Source organism: Lates calcarifer, linkage group LG13 (assembly GCF_001640805.2).
Source record: "Lates calcarifer isolate ASB-BC8 linkage group LG13, TLL_Latcal_v3, whole genome shotgun sequence".
Taxonomy (NCBI): Eukaryota; Metazoa; Chordata; class Actinopteri; family Centropomidae; genus Lates; species Lates calcarifer.
In genome coordinates this window covers 24074197-24102012 of record NC_066845.1, presented here as the reverse complement: position 1 = coordinate 24102012, position 27816 = coordinate 24074197, and the positions used below count along the sequence as shown (strand labels likewise).

Below are 27816 nucleotides of genomic sequence, written 5' to 3'. Positions count from 1 at the left end.
AAGTAAAAGTATCACACAATAACAAGCTCCTTTGTTCTTCTGGGCGAAATTACGGTTTTTGTCAATGGAGTCTGGTAGTGATAGATGGCGATGTTTCTGGTTTAAAAAAAGGATTTTTCTCTTTAATAAAAAGGTCTATCTCTGTAGGAATCCTGCAGTCTGAATCTGTCATTGGCAACAACAAACACTTTACTGGATGTACTTTAACGTGGACAAAGTGCGTCCACTGGATTACACTGCAGCAGCTGTAATACTTCATCAATCAAAGGTTCAGAATCCAGGAGTTATGCTTTTTGTCCTACTGAAAAAGTTGGGTGGACAAAGTTAGATTTAATATTTTGTGCTGCACTTGCACATCCATCTGCTTATGTTTGGGCTGAGTATCCTTTGATACATATTCAACAGGGGCACTTACATGGTTTTTGACAACTGTAATTATATCGTTATTATTATTTTTCAGCAAGAGGATTTCTTGGACAGACAGCAGAGGGAGATTTAGCTAAAGCAGCGACAGCAGTCTTGACAGCAAGGTAACTTTAAACAACCAGCTGCAGGCTGTGGCTACTCATCAGCAGCTTTCTGCTCATTTACACCCTTCAAACTTGTCCCTGTCCAAGCTTTGTTCAGCTACTCTAACTTCACTTGCTGCAGGGTATACTTCATAGTAATGTAATTTAAATTGTGTATTAAGTGGTTGATTGTCAGTTGCCCAACAATAGGAGCAATAATTTCATATTGGTTTAATCTAATTGCTCATTTTGAAACTAATTTAATTTCTAATTTAACTGATGAACTGAATTGGCACCTCGGAGCTTCCAGAGGTTTGGTGAGGTCAACACAGACGCTCACGTGCTTCAAATCGGATTTATTTGCACACTTTAGACAGATCTGGCAGAGGAGTCCTCAGCAGCATGTGTCGTTGTTTATTCTGATTATTTACATTCCTGTAATAAACGTGCGGCAGCAGTGCGCTGCACGGCTCAGATCCATCTGTGACCTGCACTCTCACCATCGCACCAGACTTTTTCTTTTTTTTTTTTAAATAGCAGACTCTTGATATTTCAGAGACAGCAGCTGGAAGAGATCAGGGCGGGGGGGGATATCACTCAACCATTAGCCTGTTCATCCCACCCCCTTCACTCTCGACGTCACGCATCAAATACGGACGGATCCGGCTAAATCCTCCACTTGCGCTCCGAGCGGCTGGCTGAGCGCGTCCTGTGCCACATGAAGCGCTTCCCGGCGACGCACATGAAACCGGACTGATACTGGACACAGCGGGAGACTGAACTTCTTCACTCTTGTATTTTATTTTTTCCCTCGTTCGTCTGTGTACTTTCTTTCTTTTTAAAAAAAAAAATATACCTATGCCTTACTCAGAGGAAAGTGGACATTTTTAACTTTTCTTTTCCTCGCAGAACGCAGCCCGTCGTCAGCTTCATCTGAAGCAAACCAAGGTAAGACGAGTTACTTTACTGGCGTTATTTACCGCCAAATACCTGCACAGACCAAATATATTCCAGGCACAGCAGGTGTGGCCACAGGTGGATATTTAACTGTAAATTTATTTTTTAACAGTAATGTTCTCTTTTGATGTAATTCTTCAAGTTGGAGTTGGACTTTATTGTGGTTAAAGCTCTTAAAGTGCACAACAGGCTGTAAGGGCGCAGAGCTTTCAGGTCGGTGACCAAGTGTTTCGGTGCGCACTCGTCTTTCCTCTCCATCCTGCTCTGTCCAGCCAGTTTTCACCGCCGACCTCCACTCGGACACAGGCACCTCTTTGTCCAGGAGTCAGTCATGCGTGTCTTTGTGCACCGTCAGCCCCTCAAGTCTGCGTCCAGTTCAAACGCGCGCACTTTGAGGCACAAAAGTTGGCAGCGAAGGGAAATCAGCCAAAAAAATAAAACAGCGCTGGTTACTGTTTGCTGTTCCAGCAGCGCATGTGAAGCGCAGGCACTGGTCTGCAGCGCAATGTTGGCACAAAATGCACATGCATGGTTTCTGCGGTCTTTATCTCGCCCCCATCCACCCGGATAGGTTGCTGCTGCTGGAAGAAGTGAACCAAAGAAATTAGTGTTTGCGTGTGTCCCCTGCGTCAGTGCGGATGAGAGGAAATCAGGGGCGTAGCTACAGTACGTGTTGGTCTTGGCAGAGCGGGGGACAAAACCAGCCTGAGGGGAGTCTGGGGGGCATGATTAACAGGAGGGCAGCAAAACATACTGAAAATACAGAACCACTCATCTTCTGCTGGCTTTTACAGAACATATGCCAAACTTATATGAGATTTTGTTGTATGTGCCATGCAAATAGCCTCTAAACACCCGCTGGCTTCTCCTGACCATTCCCATCATGTCATGCAGGCTAAGCTGCAGCATGGGGACACAAAACTGAGGACAAGCCTCCTCAGTGCTGCAGCTACATGTACTGTCATCAGAGTGGTTATTCTCTTACATGCAGACTTCTGAACCGGAAACTCTGGCATGTTTTTTTAAAAGTGGCCTCAGATAAGTTTCACATTTATCTGAAGCTGCTTTTTCTGGTACTGAAAGAAGCTACTATCAGGTGGACTGCTGTGGAGTTTAAGGGTGGGGTAACACACTGAATTAAGCTGATAAACATGGGAAAAATTACATCTTCTGAACATCAGCATTTAGCCTCACAGAGCTGCTAGCATGGCTGTATACCCCTGGTGTGCAGATGTGATCTTCTCATTGGTGTAATTAAGATTAAATTCAATAACTGACTAAATGTTTGTGTAACTTTTGAAGCAAAAAATGTTCAGATGTGAATATTTGCTGGTGTTAAGGATTCATGTTGTTGTGTGTCTGTGAGGAGGAGGAGGGATGAAGATCGATGGCACTAACCCACCGTGAAAATCATGTTTTATCATCTGGACTGTGTTGGCTTCAGGCTCTGTAACCTGCTAATACTGTGTGATAACATCAGGGAACATGACATGAGGGGGGTGGGAGGGTGGGGTGGGGGGTCCTCTGCTGTTCTGGTCTTAACAATTAGTCAACATGAGTCAGGAGCAGAAGCCTCTCGGGCTGGCAGTCCTGCTCAGGGTGACTGGATAATGAACTGGGTATGATGGGCTGGTTAATGAGGTTAAACTGACATAAGGTTTAAATTATGAGGTCATAGTTAGTTCAAAGAGAAATTTCAACCTGCAAATATCAAGAACATCACATGTCATATTTCTAATATTTTGCATCACGTGATTTTTTTCATACCTGTGTGATATGACATGGTAAATATTTCAAGTCAGACTGAGTCAGGCTCTGCGATTAAAGCGGATAAGACTTAATAAGTCTGGACTTATTAAGTCTTATTAACTTATTAAGTCTGGAGGAGGTGGCATAATATGCTACTAATGATGCCCAGATAAAAACACTGAATCTGGACAACAGATCAGAGCGTCATGAGGCAGCAGAGTTTGAGATGGAAAGAAAACTACTGCTATATGACGTTTGTGTTTAAGTTCCAAAGCTTTAATTTTGAGCATGAGCAAGGCCACATCTCCTGGGAATGTTAATCCTCTAAGAGCTTCCCAAACCACATTTACCACATTGGACATGAATGATTTCTATTTTTAAAAAAAAGAAAAAGAGAAAGAGGATGACTTGAGTTAACTGCTCTTCCAAGGCTCGGCACCTTTTCACCAAAGAACACACAAAGACTAATGGTCTGTGAGAGCAGGAACACCACACTACAATGACTCTTCCCTGATCAAACAATTGTAATAAAAATTCACTAGCTGTGGTTGAAGGGAGGAACTTCCATCATATCGGCAGTGGACTGTGGAATACACTCAATCTTCTGAATAAAAAATGGATGAGGAGAGGGAGGCTATTTCTTCTCTGCAATCAATGGCACAGATTGTGACATTGTTATTAGGCAGACTGTGCTCTATGCTAGGACACAATGTGCATTATGTCCATTAAATCTGTAGAAATAGGGTTTTGTTGGACTAAAATTAATAGAATATCAGTGTAATGCCTTAACAAAACCAAACCTAAAAACCAAAACCACCAGTCTGGCAGTATGAATTGTATCTCTCTCAAGCTGTAAATGGGTGTTAAAACTTGCAGTGAAAGGACAGCTCAAGCATCCGCAGACACACCGACTACAGCAAATACTTTAAAACCTTAAAAAACAATATACAAGTAAAGCAAATCCCTTTCAGTTTTCAGAAAAACAAATGGCTTTTCCAAACTGACATAATGGAGCATTTACTAATGAAATTTTGATACCTCATCAGAGAGTTGTCGTCTTTAACACCAAATAAAAACAAAAATCTGACTTAGAGGAGTCTCCCCCTGCAGCCCCAGTACAACCTTGGGGGGTTGTACTGTGCACAAATCACACTTTAGGGTTGGCACTGGTTTTCCATTTCCTGTCTGAGGCGACTGATGCATGAGCCTTTTTCTTCTTTTTGGCAAAATCTGCCAAAAAGAAACCGCAGGAAACCGGCAAAGTGTCTGCATAAAATTGCTCTGAAACCACTATTCTTCTTTAGATCTTTTTATGCAGAAGGAAGTCAAAAAGCATTTTGAAAGTCATGTGGTGACACTGGATAATAAGAACATGGTGCTTGCTTGTGCAGATGTCAGTCTAACACCCTCTAATCATGTCTGTGATCATATTAGATTTTATGTTAGGTCTGTTTTGTGGATTTTATCTTGCTGCCTGTTGCCCACATGAGGAGAAAGTGCATTATGCAGAAAAAAACACCATGAACTCGTGTCTGCATGAACCAACAAACCTGTTTCAGAGAAAACAAAACAGTAATTTAAATCTCAGAAAGTCTATCATTAGGTCTGCCTTCACCTCAGTCCCTCTGAAACAGCCTCAATTATTACACATACGCTCAGATACACAGCATCCCGCAGAGGCCATCAGAACACATGTACGTTTCTATAAATAAGTCATTAAAACTGCAGAGTTGGATGAACATTAAAGAGCTTTCCAAGTCCATACTTCCTCTGCTCCTTCAGTTAGCCACTCATGCCCTCTATTTGCCCATTCATGTTTTATTCATATTTATTTTTTATTCAGCTCATTCACACAGAGAAAGCAGCAGCAGTGAGCCCTATAGCACGATTTTACCAGCTGTGAGGTTTATCAGTGTCACTGACAGGGAGCCAAATTCCAGAAAATGGCTTTTACTTGGAGGCATTTCCATTGGCATCAGTCATAAAGGAGGGAATGCGGAATGATGGAAGTAATGGTCGAAAAATTTTAAAGCGCAAACATCAGCAAATCCCAGAAAGTATGCTCTTTTTTTTTCACCTAGACTTTGCTGCTGTCCTCAAGCAACGTGCAGCAAGCAGCAGCAAGTGACAACTACATGAAGCTCCCTGTATAAACAGATATAATGAGCAGGATTCATAAACACAACAGCTCCACTTATCTGGTGCTAATCTGTACTCCACAATTTCTAAGCTAGATACTATCACAGCTGTTGACTTAAAGGGAAAATCCACTTTAAAACACTTTAAAACACCTCAGAAACAGCTGTGATGGACGGAGAAGGAATTTGCATTTCAGACCCATTTTCTTCTCTTCCTGTAAACAACAGCTATTTTCTCAGTTTGCAGCGGAGCTACAATGGAGTCAGATAACAGATGTTTACAAGGGCTGCAGACAAAACTGTGAATACAAAATAACCATGTAATAGCATACAGTATTTTTAGATTCCTGAATAAAACTAAATGTTTCACTGTATTTTTCTACATGTGTACCAATTTGACTGTTTGACAGTGCACGCTGAAACTTCCAGTAATAAACAGAAAGCCAATTAAAACAAACTTTGAGAAACAGTCAACACCATGTGGCATAATGAAGGTCGGTTCGGTTGGTCTTCCGTCATTTAATGGGTTCTGGTCCATTGCACAGAACCAGGAGTCTGAGTATTTATAAAAGGAAAAGGAAACAGCTGCTGAAAATCGTCTACTATGAAAAGGATCAATAATAAGACTTCAGGCTGCAAAAGATCAATGTATGTACTCATTTCCTGATGAATCAATTAATCAACATGTCAATAATCGTTAAAAATTACCAGAGCTTAAGGCAACAACGTATTTTTTTCTTTTTTAGTCCAGAATTTTTTACATTAAACCACAAAAAAAACAGGAAAAATCTCACATTTCTGAATCTGGTGGGCGAAAATGTTTGGCATTTTGCTTAATAAAGAGCTTAAATAATTATCAACTTGAGAAAAATTAATGGTTTTATACATCAACTAATCTATTTATCAATTACTTCTGCATGTGTCATTTTGTGTCAAAGCTGAAATAAGAAACAAGCATTTCAAAGTTATCACTTTGGGCTTTGAAGAATGTGTAATTTGTATTATTTCCAGATATTTTACAGACCAAATGATTAATCAGAGAGTTAAAAAAAATCCAGGGAATATTAATCAATGATGAGAATAACTGTTTCAGCCCTAGTCTCTGTAAACACTATGTTGAGGTAGCAAACTATAAGAATCAAAGAGCGAGGATTTCTGTCTAAATTCACCGTTTTGCAGTCGTAAATCAATCAACCGTTGTTTGTCAGTGGACCAGAATGCACCACAGCCCTCCTCTTGTTTGAGGATCTGTTGCTGAAGTTAGCTCTTATACTATTATTTCTGCCTTCTCTTCACCTGTACGTATGCAGCGAGGGAAGCTCCTCCTCTGAGGCTTTTACAGTCATTTGAGGAAATAAGAAAATTGCTAAGTTAAGCAGAAGTCTACAGCAAAAAGTCTGACATGCACAGAACATCACAGACTGATGGTGAGTGATTTTACGTCTCAGTCACTGGTCCTGAACTTCAGTACAAAGGTTGAATCCTTTTTCATGTATTTCTTTGCTGAAGTGAGTTAACTGTAATGAGAGAGCAATTTATCTGAAAGGTCTGACTGTATGTGCGCGAACGAATGGCTTTCTCTTCAGTCCTATCACATCAATTAAGCTCACGTCAGGGACATTACTCGGTGCTTTGGCATGATCACCTAACGTTAAAATGTCAATGCTCTCACACATGCAACACTTTTACAGTCAGAAAACGTGTCAAGAGCTGAGGCTGCTTCTGATTTCCATAGAGGCGCTGGTGAACTATGAATTATGCACACTATAGATATAAATGGAAACAATGGGACTGCATCGTACGAACTTCAAGTTGAACAGCACTGCCCAGCGTCAAACAACAGACTGACAAAGCTATCGACAAACAGGTGAATGTAGTGGAGAAATTAGCAGCTAGAGAGCGACCAGTGAATACTGGACTTCAAATTTAATCAGGTGGACACAAACATGACTCCAATATCCTATACTGCTTCAGGACACGTTTTAGTGACATTACTAGGAGTCATGCGTTGACTAAACTGTAAATCAACAAATTAACTCGTTGACAGTTGCTATGGCATTCAAGTTGGCTCGGCGAGACTCAGCATTAGCTTGTGTTATTATGATCATCAGCTACCTGTAACTCATGTGGCCGAGTAATTTCACGTTCACAATAAAAGAAGTTCCAGTTGCACTGGCACCAACATCACTCAAAGATAAAGTTACATGAGTAAACTCATATCTCATTAAAGATGCAACAAAGTGCAGTATTCACGCGTTTTCAGCCTAACTGGGAAACTGGGCATGGTTGTCATCATAGAAATAGATCGGAAGATTATGATGCTTATTGCAACTTCTGCAACATATGCCGCCTTACTTTTAAAACACAGCTCTGCTCGTTTATCGGAGCTGCTGCAGTCTGCAAATGCATTCTTCTGTGCCCATTTTTGGCACAGGGATCTTTGGTGTTGAGGCCACTGTAGGCCATTAAACATGATGTGTAACCAACTGCTCAAGACCACACAGTGGTGATTATAGACAGAGTGAGGCGGCTGTATCAGAGCCAAAGTAGCTCATTATTTTATTGGCCATGTGAATAAAAAAAATAACAATTCTCATGAAAAATGCTGTGCCCATAATCACCCAGTCCAATAATCAGTCAACCCCTAATGATTTGTATGTAGACACATTCCACACACGCAGACTAGAAAATATGACAGCGACCTCCTGACAGCAAGAAGAAGAGCTCCTTTGTTGCATTGTAGAATACAGTACATTCTACTATGTATCGTCCAGCTTCTAGTGTGTGCACTGTCAGCATGTTTGTACTGGGATCAATCTACGTGATCACAACTTTTGCACTGACCCTGAATCAATTTACCAAAATTCATTTTGGTTCAAGTTTCACTTACAAAAGTTTTGTTGTTTTGGTTCAAGAAATCTTTTTCTTTCTTCTTCTAGCCATTGAGTAGAAAGCAAGAAAATAATGAAATTTAAGGTTAAGAATATAAAAGCTAAGCATCTTAAAAGCTTCCACACCTTTCTTTGAAACTGCACTAAAAAATAAGTTGATTTATCATGAAGTCATGTGCTCGTCTTTCATTTTTCAGGTTTAAAATGAACGAAGGACTTGACACCAACTTGACTCAACTCTATGACAACTGGACATTTTACAACTCCTCGGTGGAGTCCGTCATACCCAGGAACAACATCACGTATGTCGGATTTTACCTGCATCAGCCATCGACAGCTGCCATCTTCATCGTGTCCTATCTGCTCATCTTCCTCGTGTGCATGGTGGGGAACGGAGTGGTCTGCTTCATTGTGCTGCGGAGCAAAAACATGCGGACTGTCACCAACTTGTTCATTCTAAATCTTGCTGTGAGTGACCTCCTGGTTGGGATTTTCTGCATGCCCACAACACTTCTTGACAACATAATTACAGGTGAGCAGGCTGATAATTAGCTCTCATTGTGTTGTCTCATTGTGACTGTGACTGTGTCAAAACTAGGAGTTTTTAGCTAAGCTAGCTGCACTGTCATTGGGATGACGACGTCGGTCAGTCGGTCAGCACTGAAATATCTCAACAATGACTGGAGGAACTGCCATGAAATTTGGTAAAGATATCCCTAAGAAAACGTGTGTTGTAATCACAACAACTATTAAATGGATTGCCATGAAATTTGGCGCAGACATTAATGGTCTCCAGAGGATAAACACCACTCTTAACGCTAAGTTAAGCTAACCAGCTGCTAGTTGTAGAGGGTCGATCTTCCCAACTAACTCTCTGCAAGCTGAGCTGAGGATCGGAAGGTTGATGGATGAAGTAAATGTGACAGTCAAGGCTTGACTGCTGAAAGCTGAGCCAAGTTTGATCCATGTGACAAAGTTTTCTCTCCGGTCTGGTGTGTAATGAAGCATTACAGCCTCACAGGGCTGCTAGCCTTGATAATACTTTGATTAACCTTGATCTTTAACCACTAATCACTGCTGTTGTTTCATTACCAGCTGGGCTGCCTTTGTTTTTCTGTTTAGACTTGCATTAATACAGACTTCTGAAGGTGTAAATGGAGGCCAACATAAAGAAAGCTCTGAGGGTAAAGCTGTGATTCACCACGGAGGCGACAGTCTTCCCTGCATGCATGAAACGACCAGGGCTTTTTACATATTGTGCTGATTTGACTTGACAGTTGGCTCTCAATGACACAAATCTCACATGAGTGACTCTTAAAGTGAGTGATAGCAGCTGAGAGTTCAGATTCTTCATGTAGGCTGTCTGCAGTAGGTGCGGTGCTTTCTTAATCTTCTAACGTTTTAAAACACAGAAACAATAAAAAGAAAATCAGACATACTTATTCAGGACGATCTGAGTCTCCTCTCAGCTGACTAAAATGAAGGCTGATTTATTTCAAAAGATTTCTTTCCATGTACTCTCAGGCTTTCTGAAATTACTTTGATTTGGATTTAACCCGGTGTCGAGTCATCTAGAGAATAATGACAAAATAAAACCTGCGAGCACGTCTCCTGTTAATCAGAAGTCAATTGAATGACACAAGAATTTCCTGTGACTGTGGATCAATTAAATATCTTAATTTATCTCCTACGATTATTTTAGATAAGGTACTTTGATTAAATACATAATTACATGTTCATAAGAGCAGATATCAAGCAGAAAAAAAACGGCATAATCAGTCATTATTGTGTTATTATTGTATGAAACAGGCACATGCCAGACCCTGACATGGAGTTTGGAGAGATCCAGCTGGCACAGAGCTTTGTACGGTTAAATCCCTGCTGCAGTGACATAACTCAGAATTAAATCCTGAAATATGATGGGCAGCTTGCAGCTAACAGAAGTGAATAAGAATGACAGCTTATTAGTTCTGCAAAAGCTTATCACATTTAAAATTATGCAAAGTTTTATAAAAAATCTCAGCATCTATCCTCAGTCAGTGAACAACAGCATCTGCTGCACTATAAACGGTACTGTCATGCTTTTTTTTCCCACCCTGCAAATTAGTCCGGAAAAGTTGTGGGCTGTTAACAAAATCACAGTATGGTGCAGAGGTGTAAAAGTGAAAATGTCTAATCTAAGTGAAGCCTACAGTTGAGATCCATCAAGTCTGTTCATATCCGAGTGGTTCAGACACACAGTGGTGGGCGAACTCTGAAATCACCGCCTGCTGAGGACAAAATAAAATTTGCTTTGGTAGAAAAGACGTCAATTGTGCTTACTTTACAACGAGGCTTTGAAAACCTTCAATTTCAGATGACTCATGAAAGATAACTCCAGCATTTTTTAAGCTAGACCTTATTTTTGGGTGTAAATGATTGATAGGGACAAAAACATGTTAAAGGGCATCCACCAAAGTTCTTATTTCCTACAGAAACAGACCTTTTTATTAAAGAGTTAGATCCTTCTTGTTTAACCAGAAACGGTATTCCAGCAACAAATGATCTGCTCAGTAAAACTGCTGTTTTTGTCAATGGAGTCTGGTAGTGTTATATAGCACTGTTTCTGGTTACAGAAAACATATCTTATTCTTTAATAAAAAGGTCTTTCTCAGTAGGAATCGTATCCTCATTTTCCTTGGTTGGTCCTTGATTCAAGCATTCAAAAAAAGGTAAATTAAGACTGAATTCAAGATATTGGTGCTTAAGTATCCCCATGTGGGACCGCAAAGCTTATATTCCCCACAGACACATGATCTCAGGGATGGACTGGGATAGAAAACAGAGCTGACTTTTACAGCAGAGTGGAGGACAGACGCTCACCATGATCCTCACAAAATTAACTACAAATCTAGCCTGTTTTTTATTAGAAAAGGCTTAATGCATTTGGCATTTTTCCCACCCCTTAGATTTCATTTCAGCCACTTTGACCTTTCCCAAATGTTTTGCCGCTGCAGTCTGAATACAATACAATACAAAGTACAACACTCACACCAAATCCAATCATTGCTGAAGTGATTAATTGTTGACTGGTCTGTATCAAGAATTATTCAGTTTTTAGCCTTGACAATCTACTGAATGGAAATGCACGCAGGTTCCTCTGAACGGTGCTGAGCTGTGGCAAATTCAGCTGATGGCCAAATCAAAACGCAGCATGTTTGCGTTTAAGGTCCCACAGGTGCCAGAACTCGTCAATGCAGAGACTGTCAACAGAAATCAGAGAGAGATCGATGTGGAGAGGAGTGTAAAACTTTTTCTGAAGCACTAGGATCAGCACTGAAGGATAGGGATATTAAGATATTAAGAGTTTGACCAAATTGCTGTTTACCGTGGTTTGTTGTATTGTGATTTGTTTGTCATTTTGTCCGCCCGAGTCTATTATACGATCTAGTGGAGAGGCAGAGGTTACAAGAGGAGGAGGACGAGCTCTGTTGTTATTCCAGATGACTGGCATTCATCTGATGTGGAAGTATTGCAGTTTTTCTTACAGCTAATCATGTGACTGAACTGAGAAACAAGGGCAGAAGGACGTTCCTTGGGGAGGAGAAGACGAAGCCAAGGATCACAGAAAGAAAAAAAAAAAAAAAAAACTGCAGCGCTGTTTGAGTGCAGAGAGAGATCCTGCTAGAAGCACAACAGTCCGAGTAGCACTTGTCAGATCTGAGTGGGAGAAACAGAAAATAATGCCCGGGAAAAAAGGGTCAAGTCGAGTCAGGCTGCACTTTTGCAAAAAAAGACACATGAAAGACTCAGAGAGAAGGAGGCAAAAGGCTCGTCTGTGTCACAGAGATGAAAATTGAACTCACTCAGCCGTAACGCAAAGCACTGCATCAATCACAAACTGGGCCGAGCTCATCGCCAGTTCACCAGCATCCCCACCAGGAGGCTTTGTGATGACAGCCCCACGCTGCACAGTGCTTTTCAACAGCGGGATGTGGGACACTCAGGGAGCCTAATGACATTTGACCGGGTAGTGAATCACACCAAGAGGCGAGTGATGCTGAGAGCTGGACTCCAGTCGGAGAGACGAGTGTTTGTTCGTAATAAGTTTTCTAGCCTGAAGTGGTTTGAAGTTTTAAATATCTTCCTGGGGTGTTTATCAGGGATGTGATGTGTGTATCCCTCTCTGCCTCTGTGTGTGTTTGTGTTATTGAAAATCAAAGACAGATCAGTTACACACAGCATTACGTGCAGCTTTCTGTCACTCTGGCCGTCTGGCTGCAGCGATATGAGTGTGTTGTTTAGCCTGTGTGCTCTGTTGAAACTAGACAACTAGAAATCTGCAACCGTCTCTCAGAGAAAGCTTTCATCTAATGCACCATTAGGATGTAATGACTTGGTTGACGGTGACGAGGGTTTTGTTTTCTACTTCAATTGGACCCTTGCAATTTGTGAATCACATGAAAAGAAGCATAAAATGGAGGAGATGAAAGCAACAGTGTCACCCCAAAGTGTTGTCTACATCTATTCTAACATCGATCAAATAACACTGTGGAAAATGGGACTGAATATCACACTGCATACTATGGCATCTCAGTAAGTAAAATATAACATCTACAGGTATTACATGAACTTGTAACAGCAGATTTTTTTAGAAAGTTACGCAACTGTAACCTACAATAACCACGATTTTGTAATAGTGATTGTGCTCTTGGAAAATAAAAAGATAATGACCATCCCTGTGGGTTCTGCTACCAGATATACAGCGGGTAGGCAGCTCAAGATTTGTCAAAGCCTTGGGCCGTGGTAATTAGTGTTTTCTGCCCACACTGAAGAAGACTCTTTTGAAAAAGAGTCTTGTCTCTGTTCCAGGTGCAGCTTTCAGTTTTGTGGAAGGATTAAGAAACCTCCACAATGCAGACAAAAGAAACAAAGTGCTGTATGTTCCTTAAAAAAAAGAAAGAAAGAAGTGAAATCGTAAATGAATGAAAAAAAAAATGCAGAGCTGACATTTCAGTTTGTCTAAACATACAGCTGCTTCCTTTTTGTATGTTCAATCTGGTCTTATAACGTCATTGAAACCAGAATACAAGCAAACATTTGTTCTCTGTTGCTTCAACTAAAATGATGGAATAAAATCTGTATCATTTTAATGCTCAGAAAACTTCATGACCAAAGAGAAAAATGCAAAGAAGCACGTCCTCTACCTGCATCACCTCTCATCCTGCTTAGCTACGCTATCCCACCAAATCCTATCTCAGCACCAGCAGCGGAAATAGTCCGGCTTTTAGATCCAGATATGAGCCAGGCTTTAAAATCGCTAGATCCAACAATTCAACCATCAGCTCTGAAGTACAGCTAAAGAACAGATCAATCCCCTGTTAAGACACCTAGATATGATATTATGGCAAATCCCTTCAGTTCCCAGCAGGCCTGCATGCATGGGTGAGAATCAGGATGGGATGAGGTTGGAAACACACAGATTCACTGAGCTCTGACACTGATAATCATCTCCCAACTGAACTGTCATTCATATCTATCAATTATTTGAGCTTGTAGACTTTTTTGAACCAGCAGTTGGGTCAGGAAGCTCATAAAAAATAAGATTAACTAGTGTACAGCTGTGATATTTCAGCAGGTCAGACACAGGATATTTAATCAATATTTAAGTAATGTAAATTAAGTACAGGATTTGACTCAGCTCAGCTCGATCCCCGCGGAAATCCCTGCAAATAAGCACCACATAAGTAATATATTTTCTACCTTTTAGCAGAGAGACTGGACTAGCAGTGTGTGTGTTTGTGGCATGGTATGTCCTGCTGTCACAATGTTGGTCCATCCCAACTCTACAGATATTAAATCCAACGTATGCACTCCAGTTGTCATGCTGTCTGTCTGCCTCACTGTTGAAATCAGCTGAATGCATCTCTCCTGTCAACAGGATGGCCTTTTGGAAGCCTGGTCTGCAAAATGAGCGGCATGGTTCAAGGGATCTCTGTGTCAGCATCTGTATTCACTCTGGTCGCGATTGCTGTTGACAGGTACAGTGTCTGTATTTTACCATCACTGCTTCATGAAATATCACAGTATGTTTCCTTTTCCAAGCATGATTGATGCTTGAACTGCACTCGGATGGAACAAACCTCCACAATGGACACAAACTTTTACTAATCCATGTGATAGAATATGATATAGCTTAAGGGTTAGAAGGTTCACTCACTACCTTTTTCCAAGAGCTTTAATCTGTATCTCTTCTTCAGCAAATGGAAGAGGTGAGTTAATGGAAATGTAACCCACGTGGCCTAATCCTAGATTTTGTCCATTTCCAGAAACCTTATTTTATCTTCTCTCTTAAGACTAAGGCAGTCTAATACAACAGCCCTGCAATTATAATGTTCACTTTGTCTTCAAACTGTTTTAAAGAGGCGTGATCAACTGTGTGATCGACTGTGAGAAGGGTTTCTGTTATTCAGCCCTAACCTCATTGATATAAATGGGTTGGACGACATGATTACTGCAGATTTAAGAAACTATTTTATGATTTTGTGTTTTATCTAACCATTGGCTTTATACTTGGCCTTCACTGCCATCTTATTGTTATTCCAAGGAACGATGTAATTCCCTTCAATGCCTGGTGTTATTGATTTTGTGTATATGTTTTCATCTATGGCGGCTAACCAGTTTCCCCTCTGAGATCAATAAAGTTCATCCTATCCTATATGAACAGGATTCTACAGCTTTACCACCTTTATCTGGTACTTGTCCACTTTTGAAGACAGCAGTTCTCTTGCTTGATTTCCTTATAAACCACTGGGGGAGGCTGCAGAGTCTCACAGTGGCGGGAATGGTTTGCTGCAAACATTAGAGCCCAACAAACAGACACATTCGGCAGAGTTAGAGGACATTTTGGAGGACGAGGTGACAACAGCTCTCCAAGCTGTAAAACTGACAGAGCTGGTATTTTAACATCACCCGGTCCTCAGACACTAGACTGTGCGGTGGCGTCACTGCCACTGTTTGAAAATCACTGGAGGGTGTCTGTGCCTCTGGAAAGGACAGATGGAGTCTGAAATGCTTTGACATCCAAAAAGTCACCTTACATATCTATCAACCACATAATTAGAATCAGTTTTGAATGGATAAGAAGATAAAGAGCTCCCTTGCGTACCGCTCTGGCAAGTGCATTCATACACAGATCACTTTGCAGGCTTAAAATTTCTGAATCTGTCTCTATCACACCATTATCCTTCCAGATACCACAGTATGGTGGCATGACAGAGGCTGGATACCTGATTTTTGCTTTTAAACATCACTAACAGGAACGAGCCATTCAGGAATTAATGATCATTTGGGTCTGAAAGCGTCTGCATGTCTCTGTTGTCAAACTAACAATCCCACAATCCTTTCTCAGTGAGAACTCAAGTCGATTCCCCTCCTGCCTAAACACAGGAGTCTCCTCTGTTGGCGAAGCTGTAATGATTTCCATTTATCCCCTGCAACGTTTCTGCTAATTTCTAATGTACTACTTAAAGGTGCTCTGTGGACTAACAAACAAAAGTTATGTTTACTTGAGTTTCTCTGAGATATGTAAAATCTCGTAGCAAAATACTATACTTTTCTACTCTGCTACATACTATGTACTTGACGGTTTAACCAACCAGTCACTCTGCAGGTTAAAATTTTCAAGGTAACACTTGACTATCTTATAAAATATAAACATTTAAATGCTTTGTACAAATTTAGTCATTAGTAGTAAGATTTTGAATGCAGGTCTTATACTTGTATTGGAGTGTCTTTATACTTGTAACGGACCTGTATACATCCTCCACCACTGCTATGTCTTTCCTAATGAGTTCACAAGATAAGATGCTTCTGATCAGCAGCTGAGAGGTTAATAAATTCAGTCCCACAAAACGCTGATCGTTAAAACGGTACAGTAATATTTATTATGTGTTGTAAAAATACCCAAAGAGAGTCCACATCCATCCTCTTTAAAGGGTCATATTATACAGACTTGTGTCAGTTAATTCTTATTCATTCAGGCAATAAAAAAAGATGAATGAATAGGGCCTGGAAGTGATGACTAAGTCAAGGATGTACAGAGCTCAGTGTCACACAGGAAGCTCCCATAACAGCAAGTTGTTTTCACACTTTTGTTGTAAAGTATGAATGTTTGCACAGAATGACACATTTTCCTGTGTTTGCATGAACACGTTTTCTCTAGATTTGGTGAAGGCTGTGCATTTACGTACGCATATACAGTGAAGCATAAGTCAGTGGGTACAGTAAGACATCTCAGATTGTGAATGTAACTTCTTTTTAAAGGTTCAACAATGGCATTTCAAAAAAAAAAAAAAAAAACACGAATACAGATTAGCCAGAGGGTCACCAATGTGGATAGTCAGACATGTTCTCAGCACAGCACAGAGACAGAGATAAAGAAAGGTTGGCCTGACTTCAAACAGGAGGCCAAAAAGCTTGTTAGCCACCCTGAGAGCAAAGTCACAGCTATGAGAGGTGGAGGGGTCACCTGACACTCTCACTTGACTGTAGCTGCCATCCTCAGACACTGTGCAGCTGGCTGGGCTGTCAAAGACTGCAGGGAGGCACTGCTGTCCATGTGGATGGAAATATATAATATAACACTTACACAAAGGAGAGAGAGAGCATGCCTCCTGATGTTAAAAAAAAAAAGAATAAATCACACAGTGCTTCGAAACAAGAGTCCTTGGAGATCACCATTTGTCAGAAACAACATGGTGTGTGTGTCTCTGCAGTCCACTAAAAGCACAAAGACGACCTCTGTGCACATTTGCGCACACATCACATCACAGACGTCCATATAGTTACTGATCACAATGAATGTAATAAGGGGAGCTGAGTTAATTATGGCTCTGTGGATTGGACATTGATCTGCACAGTTGGGAAAAAGGAAATTAAGCACATTCAGTCCAACATCTGTGCTGTGAGCAACGGTCTACCACACAGAGTAAGAGCAGCAGTCGTACAGAATTTATAATCTTATTTGTTTTCTGTGTTATTTCAGAAATACTGAGCTGCACATCTACTTATTGCATATACATTCTTTATATGACCTTAAGGTTTTGACAACACGTGATTAGAGCCTGGATTTGTCCCTTTAGAAATCACATTAACTCTAATTACATAGTGTTGTGCCATTTAAAGTCAATGTTCTTTACTGTAACTCAATTTCCTGTGTAAAAGATTCTTTCAAAATCAGGTTTAATGTCCTCAAGCATCTCCCTTACTCAGTCTTTTCTTAATCCTTCTACAGATTCAGATGCATTGTCTACCCATTCAAGCAAAAGCTGACCATATCAACAGCCACCTTGATCATAGTCATTATCTGGGTTCTGGCCATATCCATCATGTGTCCCTCTGGGGTGATGCTACAAGTGACCAAGGAGCAGACCATCCGTGTGTTACTGGGCTATGACAACAAAACGAGCCCGTTCTATTGGTGCAGAGAGAACTGGCCAAACCAGGAAATGAGGAAGATTTATACCACTGTCCTGTTTGCAAATATCTACCTTGCCCCTCTTTCTCTCATCGTGATCATGTACGCCCGGATTGGCATTACTCTTTTCAAAACAGCGGTCCCGACGGGAGGAAAGCCGGGCCACGACAACCGCCACACTGTGTCGAAGAAAAAACAAAGGGTGATTAAGATGCTTCTTATAGTTGCTTTGCTTTTCATCCTCTCCTGGCTGCCTCTGTGGACTCTCATGATGCTGAGCGACTATGCCAGCCTGACTGAGCAGCAGTACAGAATCATCAACATTTACATTTACCCCTTTGCCCACTGGCTAGCCTTCTTCAACAGCAGCGTCAACCCCATCATCTACGGTTTCTTCAACGAGAATTTCCGCAGAGGATTTCAAGCCGTGTTCAAGTTCAGCCTGTGCACGGCGGATGGACAGCGGAGGAAAACCTACTCGCACAGGCTGCAGGGAAACTCTGTGCTCCCAGCCAACAATGTACAAACCTCTCTGGAGCCTATTTCTCTCAACAGCCTGGATAAGAACTCTTCAAGGAGACTCAACCATGTCACTGAACAGGATTTAGTCATGGAAGACTTGGAAAAGGCATCGTGCAGTAGCGGGGGTGTGACTGCAGTGTCAATTTGAAGACACACACTGAGACATTCTTCAAGGTGATAAGTAAAGGTGTTCATATTTCAAGAAAATTGCCCCTGATTATTCAAACTGCGAGGCTCACCTGAATAGGTTTTAGAATCTGATGTTTATATGCAACTTATCCATGACAATTTTAATACTGGCAACAAAAAAAGAGTACCAAACAGAGGCTGTCCTGCACCACTTAAAAACCAGCAGGGCACCTCAGAGTGTTTGCTCCTGACAGACTAACATGTCTGAAATTTTATCACCAGTTTGAAAAGAGAATACTCAATTTGGTCGTTTATCTTTATTTATCACCTTCCAGCCACAAGATTTATGTTGCACATATTGTGCCATGTTTAAGATGGAAGCAGGGTGGGACTGTAGCTGTCTACAAAGGGAGAACAAAACTTAAAGCTCTTGTTGCCCAGTGCATAATTAATCAGGATTGGTTGATATTGCACTGATACTAGGCTACTGTCCTGTTCCATGACATACCTTATAAAAACTGTATGTATAAATGTATAAAGATGCATCAAACATATGTACTGTGATGTTTGCAGAGCAGATTTCAAAAGTAAAGTGACAACTCAAATATACTTTATTAATTTAAATTCCCTGTGGCCTTTGAAATAAAGCTGTGTCAGATTTAGTTTGGAAAAAAAACAAGTTTTAATGAAGGCTTAAAGTTCAAAAGGGCTCAAACATCAAATCAAACAACACAACTTTTAGACCCTCAGTTTTTCTTGTCTTTTCACTCACTGTTAGATCGTCGCAGCAGCATGTCTCATTTCACTGTCAGAGAATTAGCCCCCAGACCTCCGAGCCTGATTATTAGACTGAGTTTTGTTTCCACTTCTTTACTTAGTGTGAAATTGAGTTTAAGTTTGCAGTTGTCTGTTTGAGAAGGGGGGATTAGTTTGTGTTGTCCAAGCCAATCAGTAAAGAGTAACATATCTGTCGCACCAACATCATCACTTATCAACTTATTTGTAATGTCGACAGAAAATATATGCTGACTCAAGAGTTAATTTCCGAGAGTCGGCAGCTGCGTTGGTCTCATTCACACCTGTGACCGTTTTTGTGGCCATTTTTCTGCCCCTGATCTTCTGGCTAAGATGCAGGAAGGTGACAGATCCTTATACTAAATCCTGGGCACAGCTCAGACTGGCTCGACTGTGTTCCCAACTGGGGAAAAGAGCTGTCAGTTAAGTCCAGCCACAGACTTATTTGAACTGCTGAGGAAAAAAATAAAAATGTGGACAGTGATACAGAGGATTTGGAACCAGACTAAAGCCAACTGGTGGTACAGAATGTAAAATGTAGCTGACTGAGGCTGTTATATGTCTTGAGGTTGGAGCACTTTGTTTATGGCAATTAATCTAATGTCTAACAATTAATCCTAATGATTTTATGGTAATGTTATGATTAAGATAATGATTTGTTGTTGTTAAAATGCTAGAGCCTTTAATTACAAAGCTGTTATTTACACAAGGGACAGTTAGCTTGTCTCAGTTGGTGAAAATCCTTCACCTTTGCCATTAAAATTACAGTTTTATTTAATGATACAGTAGGAAACCAGACAAAATTTGCACAAAAACGTAAAGGGCCACTTCTGCACATGACACACATTAACACTGTTCATTAGTTTTTGTTTGTTTGTTGTAATCAGGCTTGAGAAAGACAGTTCTGTGCAGAAGAGAGAAGAAAGCTATGATTACAATTGTATGTGAACCATCTGCTGACAAATAAAACTTTTATCCAGGCTTTTACTCTGAAATCTGCCCCATAAACATGCACATATAAGTGTAATGATGCTGGATTAAACATTATTTATTCATGAATATCTCATGAGCCTATTATGAATGTGCCATGTAAATCTCAGATTAAGTGTTTCGCTGTTGTTTTTTATCTCTCTATGAACAGTGTTGTGCAAAGAACCTGTACAGTAAATAGGGAAAAACACAGGGGGCCCGCATCGGCCCCAAAACATGTATTGTCCACTGTAAATATATGTTTCTGAGTCTAAAGCTTAGATTATAAGTGATAATGTGAATCTGTTTGTCTGTGTGAGTTACAGTAACTATTAGGAGAGTTCTTGCAGGGTGGTGAACTAAACAACCTTTGGTTCCAGGATGTTTTACATACTTTAAGTCTCTACTGTTGGTGGCGTCTGATGAATTTTTAAAAGGGCCCGTTTTGAAAATTTGTATAGTAAAGATGTAAAAACTGTAAAAAAAAAAAAAAAAAAGAGAGACACATCATCTGCTAATTTCTCAAACCACACATTCATAAAATAGCACTTTCTGGCAGCCATGTTGGAGGTCCTAACCTCCTCTACCTGTACTAGTACCAGTTCTAGTGTCCTGTTCAGAGAAACATTTACACCGATCAGCCATAACATTATGACCACTGGTGGATGAAGTGAATAACATTGATCATCTCGTTATAACACAATGTTCTGCTGAGGAACCTTTGGTCCTGACCATCATTTGGATGTTACTTTGTCGCGTACCACCCACCTAAATATCGTCACAAACCAAGCACACACACCTCCAATAGCAACAACACTCCCCACTGTCAGGGGCCTCCTCCAGCAGGATAATGTTCCCACCACACCACCTCCATGGATCTGACTTGTTCTGGATCATCCCACAGATGCTGAATCAGATTGGGATCTGGGGAGTTTGGAGGCCAGGTCAACACCTTGGGCTCTTTGTCGTGTTCCTGGAGACATTTCTGAGCAGTTTTTGTGGTGTGGTGGGAGCATTATCCTGCTGGAGGAGGCCCCTGACATTGGGGAGTGTTGTTGCCACTGGAGGGGTGTGCTTGGTCTAAAACATTGTTTAGGTGTCAAAGTACGATCCAGATGAATGACGGACAAATGGTTCCTCGGCAGAACATTGTTTTGTAACAGCTGTCAGTGGTTTTAATGCTGTGGCTGATCTGTGTATATTCAGGTTCTGACAGATCCACACTAAGGAAAACTCTCTGCTGCATCAGAGGGGATAGGTTTAATGTCTGTGAGATAAACAACGGCAGCTTGTTGTTGCTCTTACTTGGTGCGAACATAAACACTTTGCATGAGCAGCACTTAACAGACACTTAAACTTGTGTGTAGACAAACAACTGTAAAGAGACGAGAGAGGCAAATGCATGATGTTTTAGTGGAAATGTGCTACAAAAGGAGGAAACCCTCCTAAAGCCTGGTGGGCAATGTGAATGACATTTTCTTTGCATTACTTGATTTATTATCTGATTTTTTGTTTGCCAAATTGTGAGACTACCAGCTGAATTATTTGTAATGTTACAAATCATTTATCATCGCCCGATCAGACAGAGAATTCCTAAGTAGTTAGCTGAAGTGAAAGACAACAAACTAGGCTACTATATGTATTCTATACTTAAAGATTGCCTTTTTTCACACGTCAGCTTAAAATGACTGACAGTAATTTCCTCATCTTTGACTGCAAGGGATAAATCAATTTGTATCGCTGAGTCTGCAAAAGCTGGCAGGTTGATGTAAATATTGACAACGTGACATTCAATTTTAAAGTTGTGTCATGGAGTTCTGGAAACTAAGATGCATTCACTCACTTTCCCCTATCTCAATCTTTAGCTCTAGTCTGCTCAGTCAACAGGACCGCAGCTCTGCACTGAGATCCCTGTCGTCATATATAGCACAGCCAGCACTAAAGATTTTGACACTTGTCACAAGCAGGTGCCTTTGTTTTTGACAGGTTGTCCACAAAGATTCTCAATCATCCAGGTCAGTGAATATTTACACAGAATATGTCAAAACACACTAGACTTTCAGTTTGGCGGTGAAAACATTTTACTGGTTACATCCCCTCTGTCGACTGGTGGGGAGACTTAAACAGTCAAGAGTCACACAAATTAGACTCTTACTTGTTAGACCAAGTTAGTCTCAACACTTTTTTAAAAATCTGTGAATTTAAACGCACCACAGGGAGCAGAAAACAAATTGCTATCTCTACAGGGACCTCCAAGATGGCACCAGACACAGTTGCTAAGAGTTTTCTAACGCCCTCCACGGTGTACTCACACCCTTGTTCTTTGTGCTCATAACTCATTCTGCCATGTAATGTTACTGCATCCAGCAGGAGTATGGCTGTGTGATGTGTTAACATATTCAGCAGCGAGGCCCCTTTGCCCCTAATCTGACCCCCTTTTTCATAGAGCTGGTACATGTCCTCAGTGAAAACTGCTCCTCACTCGGGCTGCTGTCTATTATACATTCTGACAGAATCTGCAGGATCGTCCTGTGATTTTCTGGTTGACCGACCATCTGCAGATCGTGTTTACATATCCAGTTATAATTGGATGTAATTCCTATAGGCTACGGAACAGTGCATCTGTTATTGCTGTTATGTAGGCTACAAAGCATCGTGGACCATGGGTCACAGTTGCGGTTTGACAGCGTTTGAATCAGCGTTGAATCTGAATTATCTTGTATCCACTTAATATGGTTGGGTTTACTTTTCTGAGATTTTAAGATAAGGTAAAAAAGAAATCTGGGTATTTTACCAGCTCAGAGCCTGGATCCAGAGAGGGACCAGCACCTCCAACCTCGTTTTCAAGCCTAACTTATTAATGAGTCACACCATAAAAACGTCAAGAAGGTCATATCAGTTTAACTCTCAGAGCTGTGGCTGCTGGAAATCAGTGCCAACACAACACGTGAGAAAAATCGTCTTAAATTACCTGATTTAAATCAGAGGGGAAACTCAGTAAACAAGCTGAAGAATCAGACTAAACTTTCAACAGCCAACACTTTTTATACTCAACGCTAAGGACACACCAGTCGATGCTTATACAATATAATACTGAGGCTCTATTCACAACTTCTAATTCAGCATTTCCTACCACACACAAAAACCAAAAACATATTTTTTTCCGTTTTGCTTTCACAACAGCTGTTATGTTCAGGGTTATCTACAATCCTCCAACTGAATACAGGACTCTTGATGGCATTCGAGGAATTGTTTGTGATACACACCATCGTAACAGAGACATTTGGCACAAATAAGATGTTAAATGTGACGCTCCAGTATTGAATGTATTGAATTTGTACTTTTTGGTGCCTGTGGTGAAAAAAAAAAAAAAACACAACTCCTCTCTGTTCCATTTTGAAAGAAAAAAAAGTATGAATGAGTTACTGTGAACTTGTTTTTTAGGATCTTGAGACTCTTGGTACCTTTGTATAGTCTGCATGTGAATAGCTTGTGTACTAGCATGTCTGGTTTTTGTGTCTGCACCCACACGTTCTTAAATGATGTTTAATAACGATTTTAAAGATTTATGTGTCGGGACACAAATTCTGATGGGTTTTTTACAGAAAATAATGAAGTAAACAGTGTCCCATTTAATTGTGAAGGGCTATTCATCACATTATCTATTACCTCTGTGATTGTCTGCACAAAATGTGACTGGGAGGTTTATAGCAAGTTTAAACAAAAGGCTTTTTAATGCCACTGCTTTGTGGCATCAGTGGGTATAATGACTATTTCCTTTGCACATAATCTGATGTAATTTGTTCTAAACAAGGGGGATAGAGAATTTAATTACTAGAAGATTTAAAATGATGAAAACTGCTGTGCCTCTGGGAAAAAAACAAACTCCCATAATTAAATAAAATTTCAAAACAGATTTTGCCCCAGTTCTCTGAAACACTGTGGAGTACAAAGTTGGCTTAGTGGAAATAATTACATACATAAGATGTTCGCCTGATAGAGGCAATATAACAAATATGAAAAGCATTTTGCAACTATGTTGATGTTACACTCATGGTAATATGACTGATAGCATATATTTTGCCTTATAGGAGATTTAAACTGAAAACAGTGCAGGGAGCCGCGTTGTTTCAGTACCAGCAAGACAAAGATATACGATCCACACTATCCAGCTGGACTAACATGTGAACGCATTTAAAAAACACTTCACAACAGTTTGCAATACTCACAGACAGGATTTAATGTTACCATCATGGTGCAACTGTTTTCTCATTTGTCACTGTGATTGTGAAGTAAAAAAGTAGAAATAAAACGTTCGTACTACAAAGTAATAATGTGCAGCTGCGTGTATTTGACTGGCCAACGGTGGATGACACAGCAGATGTCAGGCCTTGTTCGTCGTCAGCGTACCGGCTACATCCAAAATAATCTGGCCTCGTGGTTGTTACTAACTTAAAACAAACCCTCATGAAAACTAGCTCAAATTAACTTATACGTAGCACTTAGAAAGCAGGTGAAATACAGGAGGTAACCATGACCTTGCAATGAAATGTAGATGGGCCATTATGTGAGCAGTGCACGATGAGGTGTTCTGATTCATATGAAAATAACGAAGCAGGAGTTCCTCCTCCACCAGGCTTGTTATGTTGATGTATCAGAGCAGCTCAGAGTGGATTATCATATCGTGGCCTGTGACCAAAGAAAAAGGCGAGTACATTGTCTGCCTTTTTGAAAAGTATGTGTGTAGTTGGTCTCAGTAATGAGTTAGCGGATACTGTAGTGTGAGCACGTTTTGGATGGGCAACTGCAGCTTAATGTATCTTGCACACTGATTTACACCAGTGGCTAAACCTAACCAGCATCATGACACACTTTTTAAACAGACATAACTAATCGGCATCTAACGTGGCCAAAGTAATAACTCTTATTAAACAGGCAACATGTCATTTAATATAAACTGGAATAATTCAACAAGAAGCCGATGGAAAATGCTTCACCAAAAAAGTTTTATATAGAATAAGGTTTATACTGATAATCACAGTGCATGTCAATGTCAGTGAATGATGGTTATTTGGAAGCACAACAGAATAAAACATAACCTGCCTCATTGTGACTCATTCACATCAAATCCTGTTTGTCAACCCAGTGGGAAGACAACTCTGAAAACCAGGCATTTATAAATAGCTAGAAGCTATTCTGATGATGACCAACTCTAGAAAAAAAATTGCATTGCTTGTTCTTCATGGAAATTTCTTACGGCTACGCAGCAACCTCTAGCTTCACTTTAATGTTGGTTGTAAATTGCAGTGGTTTTGCTGAGCAACGTGGCCAAGGACAAACATTTAGTTCCTCTGCTGTGATGATAAGGATAATGAGAACTGATGAGAGCAGTATCTGTGAGCTGAATTCATCCTGGCATGGTGCTTTCCTTTCTTTCTGTGAACCAGATATACTATAGCTGTATTGTTTGTTTGTTTGTTTTTAAGAAATACAGGGTGGTTCTATCTAACTATCTTTTCTTTATTTTGTTTATGAGGAAAGATGTAAATTTGTCATTAATCTCCACGAGGCTGCATCTGAAATCACTCACTATTCACTCCATACTCTACTAATATGTGTTTGCCATTTTATATTACAGTGTTGTCCAGTTGTGCAGTGAGAATTAGCAGATCTTATTAAAGTGTACTGAAACTATCCAGGGGATGGTTACTATCAAAGCACTAAACTGCCAAAACAGAAATGACTTTCAGCAACGCTACAAGTTTTGTTTTATGGGTTTAGCAACTAACACACTATACAGTCTGTACTGTGAGTAGGAAATAGTGTGCAATTACTGTCCTCTTTTCTTTCTTTTTAACTTCTTTTTTCTGCTCTTCTTTCTCTACCTAGCTGAAAAACCTGATGCTTGCCTTCTGTCTTTCTGCTCTGAATACGTTCAGTGACCAGAAAAAGAGACTGTTCAGTGCCACCTTTGACCACTTCTGTCCCTTAGGAGACCTCTAAAGTTTATGTCGTACATGACCAAGGTAGATGTTACTGATATCTACTCACTGACATTATTTTACACTAATGTTCCTAGAGGGATTTTATGGCAACAGTGACAAGATGCAATTTCTTTCCCAATGAGGTATTATCCTGGTTATGGCACGTACTATTCAGATGCTACACAAGGTGAAATCATGGCAGGGCATCTGTGTTGTCTCATTAATATGCTCACTGTCTGATATTTTTTTGTTTTTTATGCTCATGCTCTGAAGCCCCATCATGCAAGATTCCCAAAGAGGCAGTAAAAGTAATTCCTTTGGAGATACATAATGGGATGAGTCAATGAACCTGAACTGTTCTATTGTTAAGTTGAGCTTTAGCATCAAGGGTTTTGACCCCCAGGGTATTAAAAAAAAGGGCCCACATTTGTCTACCAAGGGCTGCCTTGCACCCTGCTGAATAATAATTTGTTCACAAATTAAGAAAAAGAATGGGTGGTCTTTTGCAGCAGCACAGGCTCCATTTTTCTGGTCACTGAATGTACAGCTCCTTAAAGAGACTTTTTATTTTTTGATAATCTGTAGAGAGTATTGAATCAATGGAGAAAAAAAGTTGTGGTTGTGTTTATGCTTTTTAAAATTGTCAAGCTCATTTCTGTCTTGCCTTTGTATCAAGAGATATTTCAATGTGCCCTAATGTGTGAGAGGGGCGCATTTATGTTCTTGTGAACAGCAAAATGTCATTAATAATAAAGATATTGGTCTTAACTCATCAACAAGAAAGTACTAAAATCTCTCTCTGGTCAGTGAAGGACAAAGGTCCTGCATTTCACAGTATTTAGTCTGATTCATGGCCAACAAACTTTAAACGACTGCTGAAACCTACAGAACTCCTGAGGCCTCATGAGAGCATTAAGATTCAAAGGACATAGAGCTCCACAGCCCACAAAGCTTAGAAGCAGATTTAAAACCAAAGAGAGGCGTCAGGGAATTTTCCAAGGTGAATTAGAAAATTCCAGACCATTTAAATAGTTCAAACATGAAATGCTCAGGTCCATTTAGAACAGAGACTGAAATGTGTGCTGACTGACTACAAGTTGACGTCCATCATTTGATCAACATGGCAGTCACGATAAACACTACCCAGAAAAAAAGAACAAAGACAGAACAATATCACTCAGAATGCTGGTCAAGAAAAACAAAACTGTATATGCAGCCCACAAAAGAGATGGCATTTCAGAGAAAAGGAAAGCGACAGATGTTTAGATAAAAATCTAAAAAGAGAGCAAATAAAATATGAGCAACACAGAAATGCTGCTATAAATGCAAGTCACAGAAAGTTCTGTTCACTTTGTCTGGAAACTTTTAATCAGACAAAGGGAATATTGACTTGAAACATTTCACTCCCTGAACAACAAACATACAATCTCTACAAGTTGTTTGCACTTTGTTTCATAACAGTTCTTTTTTTTTGGTGATGAATATTCAGGAGATGTGAATATACAGCTACATAATGTCTTACATTTATTTTTCTTTATCAGGCGAGGATTTGATTTGCTTCATTCAGAGGCTTTTCATCTTACGACACAAATAGTTTGAAAATATTATTTGTTACACATAGCTGCAACTGAAAAATATTTCACTGATCCGACTCAAAACATTAAACTAGATATGATCTCTACTTCTTTGTCAATCTGTTATACTTTCTTGTTGTCA

General features: G+C 40.2%; 1 protein-coding gene and 1 long non-coding RNA gene across 2 annotated transcripts in view; one reads left to right on the top strand and one right to left on the bottom strand.

Moving 5' to 3' along the window:
• The window catches only part of LOC108878411 (uncharacterized), an 87481-nt gene that overhangs the window by 48462 nt on the left and 11203 nt on the right, over positions 1–27816 (bottom strand). The window contains exon 4 of the long non-coding RNA XR_007814462.1: positions 8563–8658. This is a non-coding gene — a long non-coding RNA (uncharacterized LOC108878411). The remainder of the gene's footprint in view (positions 1–8562; positions 8659–27816) is intronic.
• On the top strand, positions 1167–27816 carry npffr2a (neuropeptide FF receptor 2a). Its single transcript, XM_018669076.2, has 4 exons — positions 1167–1457; positions 8442–8776; positions 14165–14264; positions 17519–27816. Exons 2-4 carry the CDS (start codon positions 8449–8451, stop codon positions 18369–18371), a joined length of 1281 nt encoding a protein of 426 aa, XP_018524592.1. The 5' UTR covers positions 1167–1457; positions 8442–8448; the 3' UTR covers positions 18372–27816.